At 40.2% G+C, this 19,623-nt stretch overlaps 1 protein-coding gene across 1 annotated transcript in view; it reads right to left on the reverse strand.

The window, feature by feature from the left end:
- Positions 1–1,947: 1,947 nt before the first annotated feature.
- LOC124788915 (pollen-specific leucine-rich repeat extensin-like protein 1) overlaps positions 1,948–19,623 on the reverse strand; it is a 179,575-nt gene continuing 161,899 nt past the window's right edge. Inside the window, exon 4 of the mRNA XM_047256198.1 lies at positions 1,948–5,970. Coding sequence (XP_047112154.1) covers positions 5,403–5,970 — 568 coding nt within the window. The 3' untranslated portion in view covers positions 1,948–5,402. The remainder of the gene's footprint in view (positions 5,971–19,623) is intronic.

Consider the following 19,623-nt stretch of genomic DNA (forward strand, 5'->3'; position numbering starts at 1 on the left):
TGTATTGTTTCAACACTGTGTCTGAAATTACAATGGAGCATCATCTCTTAATCAAGTGGTGAATGCATTCTCCAGAATCTTTTGAAAAAAAAAAAAAAAACCATCTGTGCATAATTTGTCCTGGACACCTTCACTCCCAAACGCAAACATCAATACATAGACACCTACTGAGACTGAACTGAAATGCAATATGCAGACAGTTCTTTTCTGGAAAAAACCATCACAGGTGATGACTTGACATTATTAATACGAACCTACCACAAATTGGTGAAATGCAGGAATTAACATTGTCAGTTCTTTGACAACACAACCAACATTCAAGCCAGCATGACATTCACATTGAACGACTTCCCAAGAAGGACTTTTCTGACATCTTCACATGTTTTGTGTGAACATTGTGCTCAGTTGTGGGGGGGGGGGGGGGGTGGAGGGAAACCTATATAGAGCAACTGAAGCATTAAAACCACCATCAAAAGTTTTCTATTCTTTTTATGACTCTATTCTCAAACATTTTTGGACTGACAGGATACAAAGACCACAATAGGCATCACATATTACTGAGAATGTAAGACACAGAGGGTAGTGTGATCCAAAGAAATTGATATGGGGTAATAAAATGCTGAGGGAGAAGTGAAACTAGCAGAAGTCATCATGATTAGAAAAGAGGAGTGGAAGTTGTCATAAAGGTTACATAGATCAGGGATTGGTGTTCAGCAGTACTCTGAATCAGAGATGCCATTCTTTCTCAAATGGGTACCATCAAGAGGGCATCCCTGAGCCAACAACAATGCCACCTTTGTACAAACTGCCAGCTCCATCAGAGTTGGTTCATGGTCCTCGCTGACAACATACAAAGCTAGCACTGAACAATAGCTGTCAGTTCATTATCTTCAGCAATGGTAAGTACATTTAACTTGGCAATCTGCTCATATGGTGTTGACCACTCTTATTATGGTGTTCAGATGTAGTCTTCAAAGGACTTTACTGGTTTTCCACTCTCGCTTTCTCCAAGGACTATCTTCAATTCCTAGTCAGTTAGGTTCCCACCCACTAATAAGGACTGGGACTTGTGGCCTTGTGATGTATGATATCAATGTTTTTGAATTATTAATTTCTGCACAAACTGGGGACGGAACTTGGGAAGATACCACACACATCAAAAAATTTAAATTCAACTGCCACTAAGCAGCTACAGGTGTCTCCACAGTAACAGCTGTAGAGCCAGATATCCCAACTACTCTTCTTGTAGTGGCCTCTGTGGCCATTGTACCACAGTTCACAGCATTGAAGTCACCAATTTCAGGACTGCCTTCATTCCAAACACTGAATGAGGATAGCAACTGCACACAAAGTCAATGAATTAGCATTTTAAGCCTTTAAATTAATGGACTCCTTGAGTCAACTTGCACTTTTTTCTCTCATGGTATTTTAGCTCCTTAGGAATGACGTCCCACTAGCAACTGAATATATGACAACCACGAAGCAGTCATGACAGACACTGAAAATTAGAAACTGGAAATTTGTGGCAAGTTCTATGGGACCAAACTGCTGACGTCTTTGGTCCCTCGGCTTACACACTACTTAATCTAACTTAAACTAACTTACGCTAAGGACAACACACACACACACCCAAGGGAGGACTCGAACCTCGGTCGGAGGCAGCCACGCGAACTGTAGATGGGCGCCTTAGACTGCACGGCTACCCCGTGCGGCCACTGAAGCTTGAGTTATGCTAATTACTCAGCTTTTCTTTTGTACAAGCACACTTATTCTTTCAGGTTTCTTGAAAAGCTGAACCCATTCATTCTGTACCAAACACAACAATGTTAATGATTTGTCAAGACAAAAAATATTATGCTTGGTTGTTCTACTAGCTAATTGGAGAAGGTATTTACATGTCAGTGCAAGTCTGTCCTATTTTTTTGTTAAATTACATTCTTTCACCTTTATTTCGATTAGATTCAAGACACATTATACAGTGACAGCCATTACAAATATATACCAGTAACACTGCAGACAAATGCAGAAATAAAATTTGTACAACTGAAACAATACAAGATATTTACATCAAATAATAGTTGACTGTTCTAGTATATGTTAACTACTCCAGTTCTAAACTTGGACTAAAATATTAGGCATAACACTTACTGAGATGTATAATGATTATGAGTACCGATTACACTGAAACACCAAAACCAACAGTAGGGATTACCCTGGGTTCTTTCTGCTAAGTTATACATTGGTACATGAATAGATATGGATTTCCAGATGTTCTGGTCTACGATATAGGTGCAATGTTTCTTGTGCTTGTGAGAAAAAGTAATCAATAAATGGAATGAAAACTGTCCACAAGAAGTAAGATTGTTATTTAGATCACTGAAGGAAGTTTTCATAAACAGATTCACCACATAATCTTGAATACCAACGCAGTACTAAATATGAAACACATCCAAATAGAGTTTTATCACCAGAATTGAGATATCTCATATTAATCTGTAACCACACGTAGTTAATTCATTTCATCACACCAATAACATTTATGTAGTTCCACATAAAATCAAACCAGAGAACTTTGTATTGTTAACAAGTGTCATAGCAATAAAATTACTTAGTATAATCCTATCCATCTCAGCATAAATGTATCCTGATGTTTCTGATTTCTATACTAACATTTATATGTGAAGGTTATCTAATACTGGGAAATATGAAGTTGCTAAAGTTCTATCAAACACAACAGTAACCAACATGATCTTAGCCTGAATATATGCTATTTTTAAAAAGGGACATAAACAAAATTTAAAAATCCTGTACTATATCTGCTGTTACTATCAATAGTGTAGAATGGGTAAAAGTGATTGACTTATTATGAAGCACTGGTAGAAACTTCATCCACACTATATTTAAAAATAGCATTTCCTTTGTAAGGACAAAATTATTTCTTTTGGTTAGTATCATCAATACTGCTACTACTTAAGGTTACTGTTATTTACATTTCCACTGGCATTTTTGTCATGTTTTTTTCCTAACTATTAATTATACTTATTTCTCTAAGTTTTCCTTTCATTCAACCAAAAATTAATTCAGAGCCTTTCATTATCATGTTTCCCAAATAACACCAGAAGAGCTAATGATGTCAACTTCTGTGTTGTTTCATTCTCAAGATTCACCTTTCCTATTTGAGATGTTCGGTCTGTAACATTTGAATGACTGTGTTGTAAAATGCATTGACAATTAAGTTAACAGAATATCAAGAACAGTGTTTCATAGTATTCTTTACAGATGTACAGTAACATGCCACATTCCTTGGATTAAATTTGAAGTAAGTGTAATAAAAACATTCAGTGAGTATACTGTTTGAAATAATGAAGCCATTAGGACCTCTCAAGATTACATTTGAAATCCTTATTGTTGCTGAAAATGTTTCAGAGAAAAAAATGAACACATACATTATTTGCCTGCTAAGTGAGTGGATCCAAGACTCTGTGTGAATTTTGATGAGATGCAAGTATTATAACCCTATTCCCTCCATAGAATTATTAGCTGTGAAGGTAGGAGGTCAAATTCTCCCTAATGTCATATTAAAGGCATCATGTCTAATTAGTATGACTGTCTTCATGATAATGTTACAGGCTGTTTCAGATTCATTTCTACTACTCTTCCCTAATCAAGTACTTCATACATTGTTACTTTAGACTGTGTAGCTGTTGGAAAAAAAATGGTGAATAGTTTTCTTCTTCAATATGTCACTTTTTAATTTGGTTATTGTTGATCATTATCGTTGCATTTTAATCAAAATGTTGTCTATTAATTCATCAACCATTCTTATTGATTCTATTAATTTTTTTTGTTGAGTATCTCAACTTTCTTTCAGTCTACTTGTACTCTGCACAGGTTTATTAGCTTAACATTCTCAAAAAATGGTTCACTTTCCAACAATATATTTACACAATTATTCTTTAGTTATATGAGACAATACATACAAAGTACTCCTCTGGCCAGATACATCCCAACAAAAGCTGAATCAAGAGACAAAATGAAACATATGGGAAACTCTTTAAGCACATCTTAGCATAAGGAACTGATATTAGAGACATTCCACAGTTTCCAGGAAGACGGATAACCAACTAAGCAGACAAAATCTTCAGTGCAGAGAAACAAAATATAACTGTCCAAAAAAGACATGCTTCAACAGCTAGAAAAATGAGGAAAGGATTTCATAGGGCTAATGGAAATGTATTCACTTAAATGAGGTAACCTATTTCATGTAAACTGTAGCTGTCGCTTGAAGAAACCAAAATGAAAAAAAATGAGCACAAATCATGATGAAACAATTGTAATCACCATAAATACTACAATGGAGACAGAGGTACCAGTTAGCAATTTTTAATTTGTTTACAACTGACACATACATTACTGTATAGTATGACACTTCAGACTTAAAGACAACAATGAGTGTCAACCAACTCTTCTCTTCAAAAAATGACAGTGGGTCTCCCTACACAGCTGTAACACTGATGATAGGCTCACCATTTGCAAAACAGTTACTGTGATTGACTTCTCTACTAACACTACAACTACAGTTGTCACAATCAATACATCAAGACAGCAACTATAATGTATATATTAACCTATGCCTGATATGCAGACAACATTACTGTGATACATTAGCACGAAAATTCATTGAATAAACGATATACCAATAAATATCCATGCTGTGGATAATGGAATTATAAATCTCAAGTTACAACAATAGCACTTTAAAAACACATTTTATTGACCAGTTTCATAAAGAAAATGATCTGCTACCCCCTAATACTTGAGAAACTAGGTGAAATATATAGGCTTAACCAGGGGTTCTTATAATAAATGAATATAACAGAAGAAAATGTAGTTCATCATTGCTGTTAAATACATAGACAATTTTGTATTTTTTATGTAAAAAATGTGAAATGTTGTTGATTTATGGGTGCACACACACACACACACACACACACACACACACACACACACACACACATACACACAGCAAACAAACATGAATGTCAATCAATATGATACTTGCTCAGACTAACACAGTACTAAGCGGTAGACATTTTATATTCATTATCCCTTTGAGTACAATCTTTGTTTCTTAGTAACATCTGTCTTCAGAACACATTCCATATTCACGATGTTAACAGAAATAGATCCATGAAAATATTAAGGAAATTATGTGCTCAACAGTTAATATAGAGATCATCTGTTTTCCAGTAAGAAGTGTGAAGAAGAGAGCAATGAATCAAGGTACACTCTCCATGTCTAGTTGACTACTCACCATCAGTGTCATTGTCTTCTTCATGCATTACATAGGATTTACACTTGACAGTACAAATTGGTGGGGTGACTTCCCCGGACTACCAGTCTCAGGAAAGCCTCATAAAAATATTGTCTTTGGAGTCAACATCCTCCACAACTGGCCCATTCTGCCAAGTAGTACCTTGATGATCAGGCTGCATTGGAGGCACCTGGTGGCATGGGCCGATCATATGGACACCATGGCATCCCGCCCGTGGATTGCCTGGTGGGAAATGAGTGTTGGCTGCTGTTGCTGCTGCAGCAGGTGGCGCGGTGGTGTGTGTTGCGGCTGTGTTGGCTGGAGGCCGCTGACCCATCAGTTCTGCAGTGGCTGCATCAAAGAGTGCATTATCTATACGGTTGATGGCAACTGTGCGCAAGTAGGGATCCTGTATTTGGCGTATTCTGCTGGCCACATGCAGGGCGTACATGTCAAGCCGGTCGTGAAGTATGGCATGGACCTCCTCTCGTGGCTCAGCGACTCTGGGGAAGCTTGGAGTGGCCACTGATGTTGACGGGATGGCCACAGGGTCCACAACTTCCACCCTGCGCTTTGTTCCACGGACTGCAGCTGCAGGTGGTGGTGAGTAGTCTCTCTGTGGATCTTCAGCAGCCATCGGTGGCTGAACAGTTCTCCTGTGCAATGTAAGCAGAGTACTGTTTCAGTTTTCCAGAGACCCACATTGAGGTGGAATACAGCATATTAAGGCTTGTGCAGAGCTTAGGTGCAACCCTAGAAGTGGGAGTTGGAGGCAAGCGACATTTGTTTGAACACAACAATGATGATTAGAATGAGAGGGCAGCACTGTTAATGTGGCCAATGGCCAATCGCAATCTTGCCATCTTGACTGCTCTGCAGTTAAACAGGTTTATCTCAAAATAATGATACAAACTTACAGAGGACAACTGAAGCAGTTTGAGAGGAGGAATCCTGATATGGAGACTTGTGATTGAAAATTTATGAAGCCAAGTGGTAGTAATAGGACAACTATGCCAGTGGTATGGAATAAACATATGAATCATTGTTAGTAGTATGCAAGTGATATATTATCTATTTATGCTTGAATCCAACCAACATTTAGGTGTACATCATGAAAGATGGGACAGGAAACTATTAATTCACTGCAAACAGAGTGATGTATACAGCGATATGATGAGTTATCTTGTAAAGATCTGTAAGACTGTTGTCTGCACTTAAATATATTGAAAGTTAATTGATAATCTGAGTTCACACAATTTGCCATCAAATGTACAGTTTTATTTTCAAAATGGTTTATCAACTGAAAATGCTATATTCTATTTTCTTCATGAGGCACTGAATGGTTTAAACAAGAAGTTGTGAATGTTAGACATCTTCCTTTATTTAACTAAAGCATGTGTTTATCACAAAATATTACTGCATATGTGGGACCATTATGGACCTTCTCATACTTTAAGAACAGAGAGCAAAACGTCATTTGTAGAGTACTGAGATTAGTTGAAGGTGGGGTCTGATTGGGGTATGGTTAAGTGAGGAGCCTTGGGGCTCATCGCTGGGAACACTATTGTTTCTCATACACATAAATGGCATGTCTTCTAACATGACAGGTGATATTAAAACATTTCTGCTTGTTGATAAAGCTAGCCTGGCAATAAAAGATGTAGAGTGCAACATTGGTAATGTGTCAAATACATAGACAATGTTTCAAATATTGCAGTTCAAGTCATAAATTCATGGCCTGCAGAAAATAAGCTGATGCTAAATCATAATAAGATTCAATTTTTACAGCTTATAACACACACTTTAGTTAACAGTTTCAATTTGATTACATGGCATAGGTATATGATTAGCCACCCTGAACAATATAAATCCTTAGGTGATTAGACACACATTAAGCTGTCGTGACGGTGCATGTTCAAGATCTAGTTTAAAGAATGAATGCTGTCATATTTAATACTGGAAGAGTGTCTGCAATAAGTAAAAAGAAAACTCATGGAAGTGTTGGCTGAAAGATCCCAAAGAGCAATTTGAACCACGTACTTGGAAAGATTTTAATATCCTTCAAGCACTATGGCACCTTTCCTTCAAAAAGTGTGGGAGTTGTATGTTTAATTGTGTCTGGTAAGTCTAAGTGAGTAATGGGTGTGTGTAATGTGGCATCATGTTCATGTTGGATTATAATGAAAGACGGTTAAAGCCAATGCCAGTACATTGCCTACTCCTCTGAAATAGCACCAAGGTGCATTCTGAGCTTAATACCTACATCCAATAGACAGATCACTCTTATCACCAACAACAACATCACATGCCCTCACTTCATGAGACTGTTGGACATGTCTGAAATTTAATCTAGAACATTGGTGCAAAACTGATGAGGAAGTTCATGACGACATCCCTCCTCCTCTTTGCCCCAAAGACAAAGGAAAAACAGCCAATAGCAAGTAGCATACCTAGGCTGTTGCCAATACAAGTACTGGTCATGCCCAACGATGCTTAAAGAGATATGATGAGAACTGGTGTGTTCCGTGAGGCAAGGCTATTAGTTTTCGCAATAAGTGATAGTCTAACCCAAAAATTGGTCTAGTTTGTTTATTTTTATCTCTGTATACCATGAGGCATTATATTCTGGGATGTCTCTTCCCAGTCAAGCAGGATATTTTTGGCTCAAATAGAGATAGTTGAAGCAACATGTGGTGTAAATTCATAAATCTGTTATCACCTCCTGTTTAGGAGTCTTGCAATTCTGATGTTGACCTCTCAATATATATTTTCTTCAGTGCTTTTTATTGTTATTAATATAAGCATCCTCCCACGAATTACAAGCTTTCACTCTGTTAATAATGAAAAGGAATCCAATCTGCATTTGGATGAGACTTCCATTACTCTTTTGGAGAATGGTGTACAGTAATCTTCTGCATCTATTTTCAATAATGAACCACAACATTAAAAAAAATCTGAGCCATGCTCATTGCACTTTAAACTGAAGAATCTCCTCATGGGTCATCCTTCTAACTCGCTGGAGAATTCCTGGAAAAATTTAAACATATTTCTGAGTTACACTGTTGATTACACTAATACATACTCAGTTGCTTGTCATCATCATAGGAGTCTTGTTAATTTTATTTTATTTATTATTAACTTTTTTGTTGTAATTGTGTGTACTGACTCTTTCCGTGACCGTGCAGATTGGCTTCTCAGTATTGTCCCATGGAACTAGGTGCGTAAATAAATAGAAACCATCACGGGGGCAGCTGTTCTGCATGGCAAATACCTACAGTGGCTATTGACTCATTTATAACAAACTGTGAGGAAGGATTTATCTGGGTGCACATCAAAGTTGTGTTGTGGGCCATCACTGTGATATGTCTTCCATCAGAGTCCAAGATTAGTGGGCTGGGAGACTGTCACTTCAGTATATTATCTGGAAACTATGGGTTAACTCTGGTACAGACATTTGCAGAAACAAGGATAATAATTTTCAATGTTGTGACATAGAAGGTTAATCAAAGTCTCTCTATACTTCTCCTCTCCTTTCTCTCTGTTATTTCATTTTTAATTTTATTGTAATTTTCTTTAAGTCCAAAATGATGTTCTATTTAGAAACAAATTAGTAAAAACAGTTAAACACATAATGTAACTGGCAAGAGGTGATGTCTAATTCGTTTTTTAATATAACAGCTTTTGCAGTTTTCATAGATTACATGCCATTGTAACCACTGAAATGACACATCTTTGCCTGCTGTTATAGTAACCACACCAGAAAGAACATTAGTCAACCCTGTTACAAGAGTATGAAGAGAAATTATTATCTTGCCATCGCTTTATTCTTCACCATCAAAAGAAAACCAGTGTGGATCTAAGCCAAGTACTGAATATGTACAGTGCACCAAGTAGTGGAACTGTTGCCATGAGAGGTGCTACAAATGAAACTACAAAAACACGTGGACATGAAGAAAATGAACTGCAAGGTTCTCCTTTCACGTTGTGCTGACATTAATAAAAAAATCTTCTAAAATGATGCCAGGTATCATTATCCACATACATGAAAAGGGTTGGATGGACCAGGCTGGTATGAAATAATGGATTAAAAGAGTGAGAGAGAGAAGGAAAGGTGCTTTATTGAATCAAGAGTTCTCTTCTTGAACTAGCTCAGTTTACTGATCATTCAAAAAGTTCTGGGAAAGAGAAATTGAACAGGGAAATAAACAGCTTACGGTTATTCTGGAAGGACTTACTTCACAATTACAACCTCTTGATGTGTCGATAAATAAACCATTTAAAGTGTATATGAGAGCGGAATGGAACAAATGGATGATGGATGGAACCCAACATGAATTCACGCTGAAGGGAACTTTAAAAAGGTCAATGAAGTGTATCAGTGTATAAAATAGTCATGGTCTAGGGTGAGAGAAGCTATTATTGTTAAACCTTTCAAGAAGTGTGGTTTAAGTAATGCTCTCAACGGCAGTGAAGACCATCTTATACATGAAGAGGACAATGATGACAATGAAGTTCAGATTGTGACTTTCAGGGATTTTAAATGTCAGTTTGCTTTTATAAACTAAGAATCTATTTTAGTCTGACTTCACAATCCATTAATAGTAATGGCAAAAAAGTTAATTTTTTAATTGCTTAAAAATTAAGGTGCATTTTACAGTCCGCAAAAATAGGTAATATCGTGTAACACCATCTACAGCTTTTATAATGGCTTCAGTTTAGTGCGGAAAAGACACAAAAACATCTTGCCTGAACTATACCATCCATGCACTGAATGTTAAATGTCTCACTGGGACATTGGTGTACTCGAGACCTCACACCATCTGAGAAAGAGGGCAAATCATAACTTGATGAACTACACTACATGTCACCAATCAGCTATTATCAAATATTTGAGTTGTTTGGCCAGCTGAAGATGAGCAGTCTCACTGTAGCCCTGGGCTTCCTCGAGACTCCAAATGTTTATTGCAGGCAATTTCCTTCAGTAACCTGGTTCAGAAATTGGTTTACATGGACCTCCTATCACTGAGAGCAACAATTCCCATCGATTTTGAAACAGACAGACACTGGTAAAGTGCAACACACGTCTCCAGCCCTGGTGGATAGCATTTTTTGACATCCACTGCTCTTACACTGTGTTACATAGCTGCAAGTGGTATGCAGTTCCTTGCAGGCAAACTGACAAAGGGCAGGCCAGGTTGATATATCACAGATAGTGCAGTTTCATGCAAAGTGTAGTCATGAGTTCGTCCAAACGTGTTAGCTCCTTTCTGACATTCTGTCACATCTCCACACTGATCCATCTTATTATGCTGGTTCCATACCAATGATTGGCACATAAATACCACTTAATAGCTATTACTCACATCAGCAGTGGCCACATGATCAGTACCAGTTCTAAAGTGAATTAGTTACTCATATATAGTTATGTCATAAACAAATCAAGTCCAAATCTGAAAGTAGGGTCATCAATGTAGTACAACACAGCGGAAGAAAATTCCTGCTGTTAACACAGAAATCAAATATTCCAGAATATGAATACATTACAAACACAAAAAAATTGAAATCCTTCCCAATACTACATCACATATAACTGGTAATGATGAAGTTTGAACTTGCAACCCGCAGCATGCCAACAGGGGGACACTAAATGCTACACTACACTGCATGCAGCACCGCTTGCGGCATTGCTCCTCTCCTAACTGAAATTATCCGACGGTTGTTTCCTTCATCTTCAAGGCAACATCATTTAATGCAGCGATGTTTGAGTTTTCGTCCTGCTGTGTTCCGGTAAAGGATTGTTTGCGTTCATTTTTATATACCAGCTTGATGTTGTACTCCTAAAGCCCAGTGTTCATCTCGTCTGTCAGCGGGAAGGTCTTTCAGGCTAGCCAGCCACCGTAGAAAATGGTGGTCCATCACAACGATGAAGGGTTTGATAAATAAATATGACCAGGAACTTGTTAACGGTCCAAACAACAGCAGAGCACTTTTTCTAGGTTCTAGAGTAGCTCATCTCAGACTTGTAGATTACTCTGTAAGCACAAGCTATCATCTATCTGATCAGTCTGACCTGGCAACGGAAGACAGCAAAATAACGAAAGCTGAAATTTTAAATTTAGCATTTGAGAAATCTTTCACGCAGGAGGATCGTACAAACATACCGCCGTTTGAGTCTCGGACAGATTCCCGTATGGAGGACATAGTGATAGACATCCCTGGGGTTGTGAAGCAGCTGAATGGGTTGAAAATAAATAAATCGCCAGGTCCTGATGGGTTTCCAATTCGGTTTTACAGAGAGTACTCTATTGCATTGGCTCCTTACTTGGCTTGCATTTATCGCGAATCTCTTGCCCAACGTAAAGTCCCGAGCGACTGGAAAAAAGTGCAGGTGACGCCTGTATATAAGAAGGGTAGAAGGACGGATCCTCAAAATTACAGATCAATATCCTTAACTTCGGTTTGTTGGAGGATTCTCGAACATGTTCTCAGTTCGAATATAATGAATTTCCCTGAGGCAGAGAAGTTGCGTCTATGCATCAGCACGGCTTTAGAAAGTATCGCTCCTGCGGAAAGCAACTCGCCCTTTTTTCACATGATATCTTACGAACCATGTATGAAGGGTATCAGACGGATGCCATATTCCTTAACTTCCGGAAAGCGTTTGACTCGGTGCCCCACTTCTGACTCCTAACTAAGGTACGAGCATATGGGATTGGTTCCCAAGTATGTGAGTGGCTCGAAGACTTCTTAAGTAATAGAACCCAGTACGTTGTCCTCGATGGTGAGTGTTCATCGGAGGTGAGGGTATCATCTGGAGTGCCCCAGGGAGTGTGGTAGGTCCGCTGTTGTTTTCTATCTACATAAATGATCTTTTGGATAGGGTGGATAGCAATGTGCGGCTGTTTGCTGATGATGCTGTGGTGTACGGGAAGGTGTCGTCGTTGAGTGACTGTAGGAGGATACAAGATGACTTGGACAGGATTCGTGATTGGTGTAAATAATGGTAGCTAACTCTAAATATAGATAAATGTAAATTAAAGCAGATTAATAGGAAGAAGAATCCTGTAATGTTTGAATACTCCATTAGTAGTGTAGCGCTTGACACAGTCACGTCGATTAAATATTTGGGCGTAACATTGCAGAGCGATATGAAGTGGGACAAGTATGTAATGACAGTTGTGGGGAAGGCGGATAGTCGTCTTCGGTTCATTGGTAGAATTTTGGGAAGATGTGGTTCATCTGTAAAGGAGACCACTTATAAAACACTAATACGACCTATTCTTGAGTACTGCTCTAGCGTTTGGGATGCCTATCAGGTCGGATTGAGGGAGGACACAGAAGCAATTCAGAGGCGAACTGCTACATTTGTTACTGGTAGGTTTGATCATCACGCGAGTGTTACGGAAATGCTTTAGGAACTCGGGTGGGAGTCTCTAGAGGAAAGGAGGCGTTCTTTTCGTGAATCGCTACTGAGGAAATTTAGAGAACCAGCATTTGAGGCTGATTGCAGTACAATTTTACTGCCGCCAACTTACATTTCGCGGAAAGACCACAAAGATAAGAGAGATTAGGGCTCGTACAGACGCTTATAGTCAGTCATTTTTCCCTCGTTCTGTGTGGGAGTGGAACAGGGAGAGAAGATGCTAGTTGTGGTACGAGGTACCCTCCGCCTCGCACCGTGTGGTGGATTGCGGAGTATGTATGTAGATGTAGATCTATTCGGACCTTCCTGAATTTTTATTAGAAGTGCAATTCTCTCCTAGCTACAAGTGTCGGTGCGAAGTTCTGCGTCCAAATTTACATCACACGCACTGAATAAGGCGTTAGTGCCTCCTTAAGGATTATTCCAGGAAAATATGAGCATCCATCCGCAGTAGTTCTTGCAAAGGATATGCCTTGGTACAAAACTCCTTTGTCAATGACTTTTACGATGAGCACTTGACGAATTTGCTGAGGAGTCGGAAAATCTGAGACGTATCTCTGGATCGAGACGAACTCCATCGCCATTAACTACACTACTGGCCATTAAAATTGCTACACCAAGTAGAAATGCAGGTGATAAACGGGTATTCTTTGGACAAATAAATTATACTGGAACTGACATGAGATTACATTTTCACGCAATCTGGGTGCATAGATCCTGAGAAATCAGTACCCACAACAACCACCTCTGGCCGTAATAACGGCCTTGATACGCCTGGGCATTGAGTCAAACAGAGCTTGGATGGCGTGTACAGGTATAGCTGCCCATGCAGCTTCAACACGATACCACAGTTCATCAAGAGTAGTGACGCGTATTGCGACGAGCCAGTTGCTCGGCCACCATTGACCAGACGTTTTCAATTGGTGAGAGATCTGGAGAATGTGCTGGCCAGGGCAGCAGTCGAACATCTTCTGTATCCAGAAAGGCCCGTACAGGACCTGCAACATGCGGTTGTGCATTATCCTGCTGAAATGTAGGGTTTCGCAGAGATCGATTCCTGGGTAGAGCTACGGGTCGTAACACATCTGAAATGTAACGTCTAATCTTGAAAGTGCCGTCAATGCGAACAAGAGGTGACCGAGGCGTGTAACCAATGGCACCCCATACCATCACCCAGGTGATACGCCAGTATGGCGATGACGAATACACGCTTCCAATGTGCGTTCACCGCGATGACGCCAAACAAGGATGCGACCATCATGATGCTGTAAACAGAACCTGGATTCATTCGAAAAAATGACGTTTTGCCATTCGTGCACCCAGGTTCATCATTGAGTACACTATCGCCGGCGCTCCAGTCTGTGATGCAGCGTCAAGGGTAACCGCAGCCATGGTCTCCGAGCTGATACTCCATGCTGCTGCAAACGCGTCGAACTGTTCGTGCAGATGGTTGTTGTCTTGCAAACATTCTCATCTGTTGACTCAGGGATCGAGACGTGGCTGCGCGATCCGTTACAGCCATACGGATAAGATGACTGTCATCTCGACTGCTAGTGATACGAGGCCGTTGGGATCCAGCACGGCGTTCCGTATTACCCTCCTGAACCCACCGATTCCATATTCTGCTAACAGTCATTGGATTTCGACCAACGGGAGCAGCAATGTCGCGATACGATAAACCGCAATCTCTATAGGCTACAATCCGACCTTTATCAAAGTCGGAAACGTGATGGTACGCATTTCTCCTCTTTGCACGAGGCATCACAACAACGTTTCACCAGGCAACGCTAATCAACTGCTGTTTGTGTATGAGAAATCGGTTGGAAAATTTCCTCATGTCAGCACCTTGTAGGTGTCGCCACCGGCGCCAACCTTGTGTGAATGCTCTGAAGAGCTAATCATTTGCATATCACAGCATCTTCTTCCTGTCGGTTAAATTTCGCGTCTGTAACACGTCATCTTCGTGGTGTAGCCATTTTAATGGCCAGCAGTGTAGATGCCCCAAGAATTTTATTTCTTGGGCAAAGAAGAGATGCTTTTTTCGGATTCAGGGAGAGCCTGTAGTCCAAAAAACTTTAACATGGTTATTACGTGGCTTAAATGTCCTTTAAATTCCTTTGAAAACTTGGCCATGTCATCCAAATAGCAAAGACAGTTCGTCCATTTACACTATCCCAGCAGATTGTCCATTATACGTTCAAAGGTGACTGAAGAGTTACATAATCCAAATATCAAACTTCTGAACAGGTAGAGGCCAGTAGGAATATTCCGGTCAGCCCCGTCAAACAATTGTTTGTCTCTGTGTCTAGGGTGACATGAGTGTTCGACAAAAGGTAAACGTCTTTTTTTCTCGCATTTTTTCTGTCATTGGGAGCCTTTGCATGATAAAAAATCCCATCCGAGAATGAAATTATGGCGACATTCGGTTAAAATGCCAAATTCGAAGGGCTGCATTCTGTTAATGAGTTATTCTTGCAGTTCATTCTCATGCCTTGGATGATTTTTTACATATCACGGAATATAACGTTTTTTAGCTTCTGACAAAAAGCATTAGACATTACAGAAAAAGAAGTCCTAGATTTGACTAGCACCCAGACAAGTCGGACATTGATGGTGACATCAATTAGATTTCCTAACATATTGGTGAATGTGGTCGATGGAAGATTGTCATTTGCGGCAGCCTCACCTCCAAAAATTATCGGTTCACTTAGTGTCTCTGAATTCGGTGGCTTGGTCAGCGGCTGGTATAGTTCTAAGGTGACGAGGGGCACTCTGTACGCCGTAAGGACTGACTACGGTATATTGGGAGTGCCTCGTCCACAATACAGAGTTGGCATCGGCCCACATGTCGACTATAATCGTCTACAGCTAACTGGCGTGAACGGAAGTGTTGTGAATGTTACGTCTGGCGGCATAGTAGTCGCCAAAAACTCGCCTTCTTTCTCTGCCGTCGCGTAACAACATGTCCGAGGCGTCACAAAAGGAAAACACCAAATTGTTCTGCGCCATCCAAGTATCTGTTCTTCTTCAAGGCATTCGCTTCACAGAGGAGTTAGCTGCACCTACGTTGGTCAGATGCTGCGTTCCAGAATGAGATTTTCACTCTGCAGCGGAGTGTGCGCTGATATGAAACTTCCTGGCAGATTAAAACCGCGTACCGGACCGAGACTCGAACTCTGGACCTTTGCCTTTCACGGCCAAGTGCTCTACCAACTGAGCTATCCAAGCACGACTCACGCCGCATCCTCACAGCTTTCCTTCTGCCACTACCTCGTCTCCTACCTTCCAAACTTTTCAGAAGCTGGTAGAGCACTTGCCCGCGAAAGGCACAGGTCCGGCACGCGGTTTTAATCTGCCAGGAAGTTTCAGATGCTGGGTTGTTATTTGATAGCCTCAAAATAGAGTTAGCCGAATCCATTCTTCCTGGCGCATTCAAATAGTGGTGGCGATAGCTGCTGAAGCTCGATACACGTGTTCTTCAACATCCTCTATTGCCTCCTGACGCATGGGATCGACAGTCATAGTTTATGTTTGTTGCTGAATCGGTCCGAGGTATCCATTCCCTACTGATAAGTACCGGACGAAATTTTAGTACAGTAACTTTTATACTGTTAGGCAAGAAGGAATTGCTCTGTTACGTCCGAGTACATGAATTTTTGTACACTAGGTATACACCAGGTGAGGGAGCTCAGACAGGCAACCTCAGTTATATTCATAATGAACAAATACATCGAGGCGTGGTTTTTACCAAGTTAAAGAAGACAACGTGGCAAATTTCCTGACGTTCGCAAGTCAACTATGCGACCAAAAGCATCCGGGCGCCCACCAACGATAATGCTGGAATTGAATATGGTGTTGGCCCACCCTTAGCCTTGATGACAGCTTCTACTCTCGCGGGCATCCGTTGAATCAGGTGCTAGAAGATTTCTTGGAGAATGGCAGCCCATTCTTCACGGAGTGCTGCACTGAGGAGAGGTATCAATGTCAGTCGGTGAGGCCTGGCACGAAGTCGGCGTTCACAAACATCCAAAAGATGATCTATAGGATTCAAGTCAGGACTCTGTGAGGGCCAGTCAATTACAAGATGTTATTGCCGTGTAACCACTCGGCTACAGGCAGTGCATTATGAACAGGTGCTCGATCGTGTTCAACGATACAATCGGCGTCCCCGAAATGTTCTTCAACAGTGGGAAACCAGAAGGTGCTTGAAACATCACTGTAGGCCTTTGTTGTGATAGTGCCACGCAAAACAACAAGGGTTGCAAGCCCCCTCCATGAAAAGCACGACCACACCATAACACCACCATATCCGAATTTTACTGTTGGCACTATGGACGCTGGCAGATGATGTTCATCGGGCATTCGCCATACCCACACCCTGCCATCGGATCGCCACGTTGTGTACCGTGATTCGTCACTCCAAAAACGTTTTTCCACTGTTCAATCGTCCAATTTTTACGCTCCTTATACTAAGCGAGGCGTCGTTTCGCATTTACCGGCGTGTTGTGTAGCTTATGAGCAGACGCTCGAAAACGAAATCCAATTTTTCTCACCTCCCGCCTAACTGTCATAGTACTAGCAGTGGATCCTGATGCAGTTTGGAATTCCTATGTGATGGTCTGGATAGATATCTGCCTATTACAAATTACGACCCTCTTCAACTGTCGGGGGTCTCTGTCAGTCAACAGAGGAGGTCGGCCTGTATGCTTTTGTGCTGTACGTGTCCCTTCACTTTTCCAATTCACTATCACATCGGAAACAGTGGACCTAGGGATGTTTAGGAGTGTGGAAACCTGGCGTAGACTTATGATACAAGTGACACACAATCACCTGACCACGTTGTAAATGCGTGAGTTCCGCGGAGCGCTCCGTACTGGTCTCTCACGCTGTCTAGTGACTACTGAGGTCGCTGACATGGAGTACCTGGCAGCACAATGCACCTAATATGGAAAACGTAGGTTTTTGGGGGTGTCCGGATACTTTTGATCACATAGTGCAATTTTTATCGTTTATAGTCGCCGAATGATAACACCGACTTTGTTTTCTTTTTTTAATGGAAAATACACACTTTCAGTGGCATTTGAAGGAAGCTTCTAAGAAAACTTCAGTGACATAACATCTATGAGACTTCATCAAACAATATCAGCAGCGTCGCAAACTACTGCCCCGCTGTCTATTATACCAAATGTTAGCAAAAACTTAATTACCTGTGCGCTTTAAGTTCATCAGTCCGTGTTCTGCAGTTGTAGCAATGAGATAATTTCCTCGCAAAGCTGTTGAGACATTCCCAATGTACACGACAGTTGCAAAAGTCAATATCTTTTATGACAAATGTCACCAAACTATTAAGAGTAGCGGAGCGGTTGTGTGCTGAAGGGCATCCAGATCATACCAAGCACTCACGATCTATCTTTGCAAACATTATTAAAAAAAATTTAAATACTGGAAGTGTGGAGACCAAAATAAGCCAAAGAAATATAAGAGAAGCTGATGCAGTAAATGAAACTAACAACTCAGCAGCAGCAATGCACAATGCAAATGTAACTAAAAGGCATCTTGGAAGTACGCGAGGAGACAACGACACGAATGTTTAGTAAACATTGCATTCCATCGCATGTCATCCTCTTCACATTTCGCTGCAGCTACAGCTTCGTGGCAACGACCTCCAAAATTGGTTACAGTTCTCCGAACGTTATCTGCGAGAAGTACGAAGTGAGGCGGCATATCTTGCAATATTCGTTTAAGGAAGAATCATTGTTTACAAAACACGAGTAACTCAATCTTTGCAATGATGGTAGCAGCAGGAATCGCTATAAACGATAATTAAAATGCCTAATACCTATTTAAATTAAATAAACAGTCCCAATAAAGTGTAATTAGTGCTGGACAAGACTACTAAAAATTTTATTCAGACTGTTAATTTAATTTAAATTGTTATGGAGGCATTGTGTTCGAGTTTAGTGATAATGTTTTTCCCTGGTTTTCTCCAGTTATATTTATTTATAGTTCAACGTTTTCACATTTTTAATTGCATTACCATCGCACTGTCAGAGATGACAATTATCATGTTTTTCTTAGATGAGTAACATATTTTCCAACGTTGTTTAGAAACATTTTAACTTCTTTGACGGTGATAGTTAAATTCTGATGATAGTCTTGTAATCGAAAACGGGTTAACTGAATAAATTCATCACATGCAATACTGTGCTCTTCATTTATTATTATGACATTATATCAAGAAGCGGTGAAAGAATCAATTATCATTACTATTCTTAAGCCAAATTTTAGCCAAAGCTGAATATTTTAGCTGGTGTGTTATTTGGTTTATGCAGTTCCAGTTTTCATCAATACGCACACGTCAGAACTTACGTAGAGCTTCCGACTCTGTTTACTATTTATTGCTGGGATACTAGATTACTAGGGGATGGGAGATTTTCGACCTAACGAAATTGGATGAGCAATAGGTTTGTTTGTTGTTTTTTTTTTTTCAAAAATAAAATCTAACTAATTTGTACTAAACCATTTACTAACTGTCACAACAACAGCTTTTACTGTCCGGTGGTTTAAAAAGACGGAACAGATTTCAATTGTTTACTACAGATAAACTATAAAAGATGGAAACATATTGTGCACGTCAGAGAGGAAGGTTCGAGGTTTTGACGCAGCTGCACTGTTGTTTTTTGTAACAACACAGCAACTACATTACAAAAGGAATCATTTTGTGTGTTGGAATTTGCGAGAAATCAACCCATTTTTCAAATGCAACGTGTATCCTGCCATCCATTCAGTAAGAAGCAGCGTGTGCGCAGGTAGGTTTATGAAAGGGATAGTAAATTCTTGGAAGTTGGTTGCATATGCAAAGGGGAGAGTACTGGTCGGCCTCGCA

The sequence above is a fragment of the Schistocerca piceifrons genome, chromosome 3 (genome assembly GCF_021461385.2).
Source record: "Schistocerca piceifrons isolate TAMUIC-IGC-003096 chromosome 3, iqSchPice1.1, whole genome shotgun sequence".
In the NCBI taxonomy this organism is placed as follows: domain Eukaryota; kingdom Metazoa; phylum Arthropoda; class Insecta; order Orthoptera; family Acrididae; genus Schistocerca; species Schistocerca piceifrons.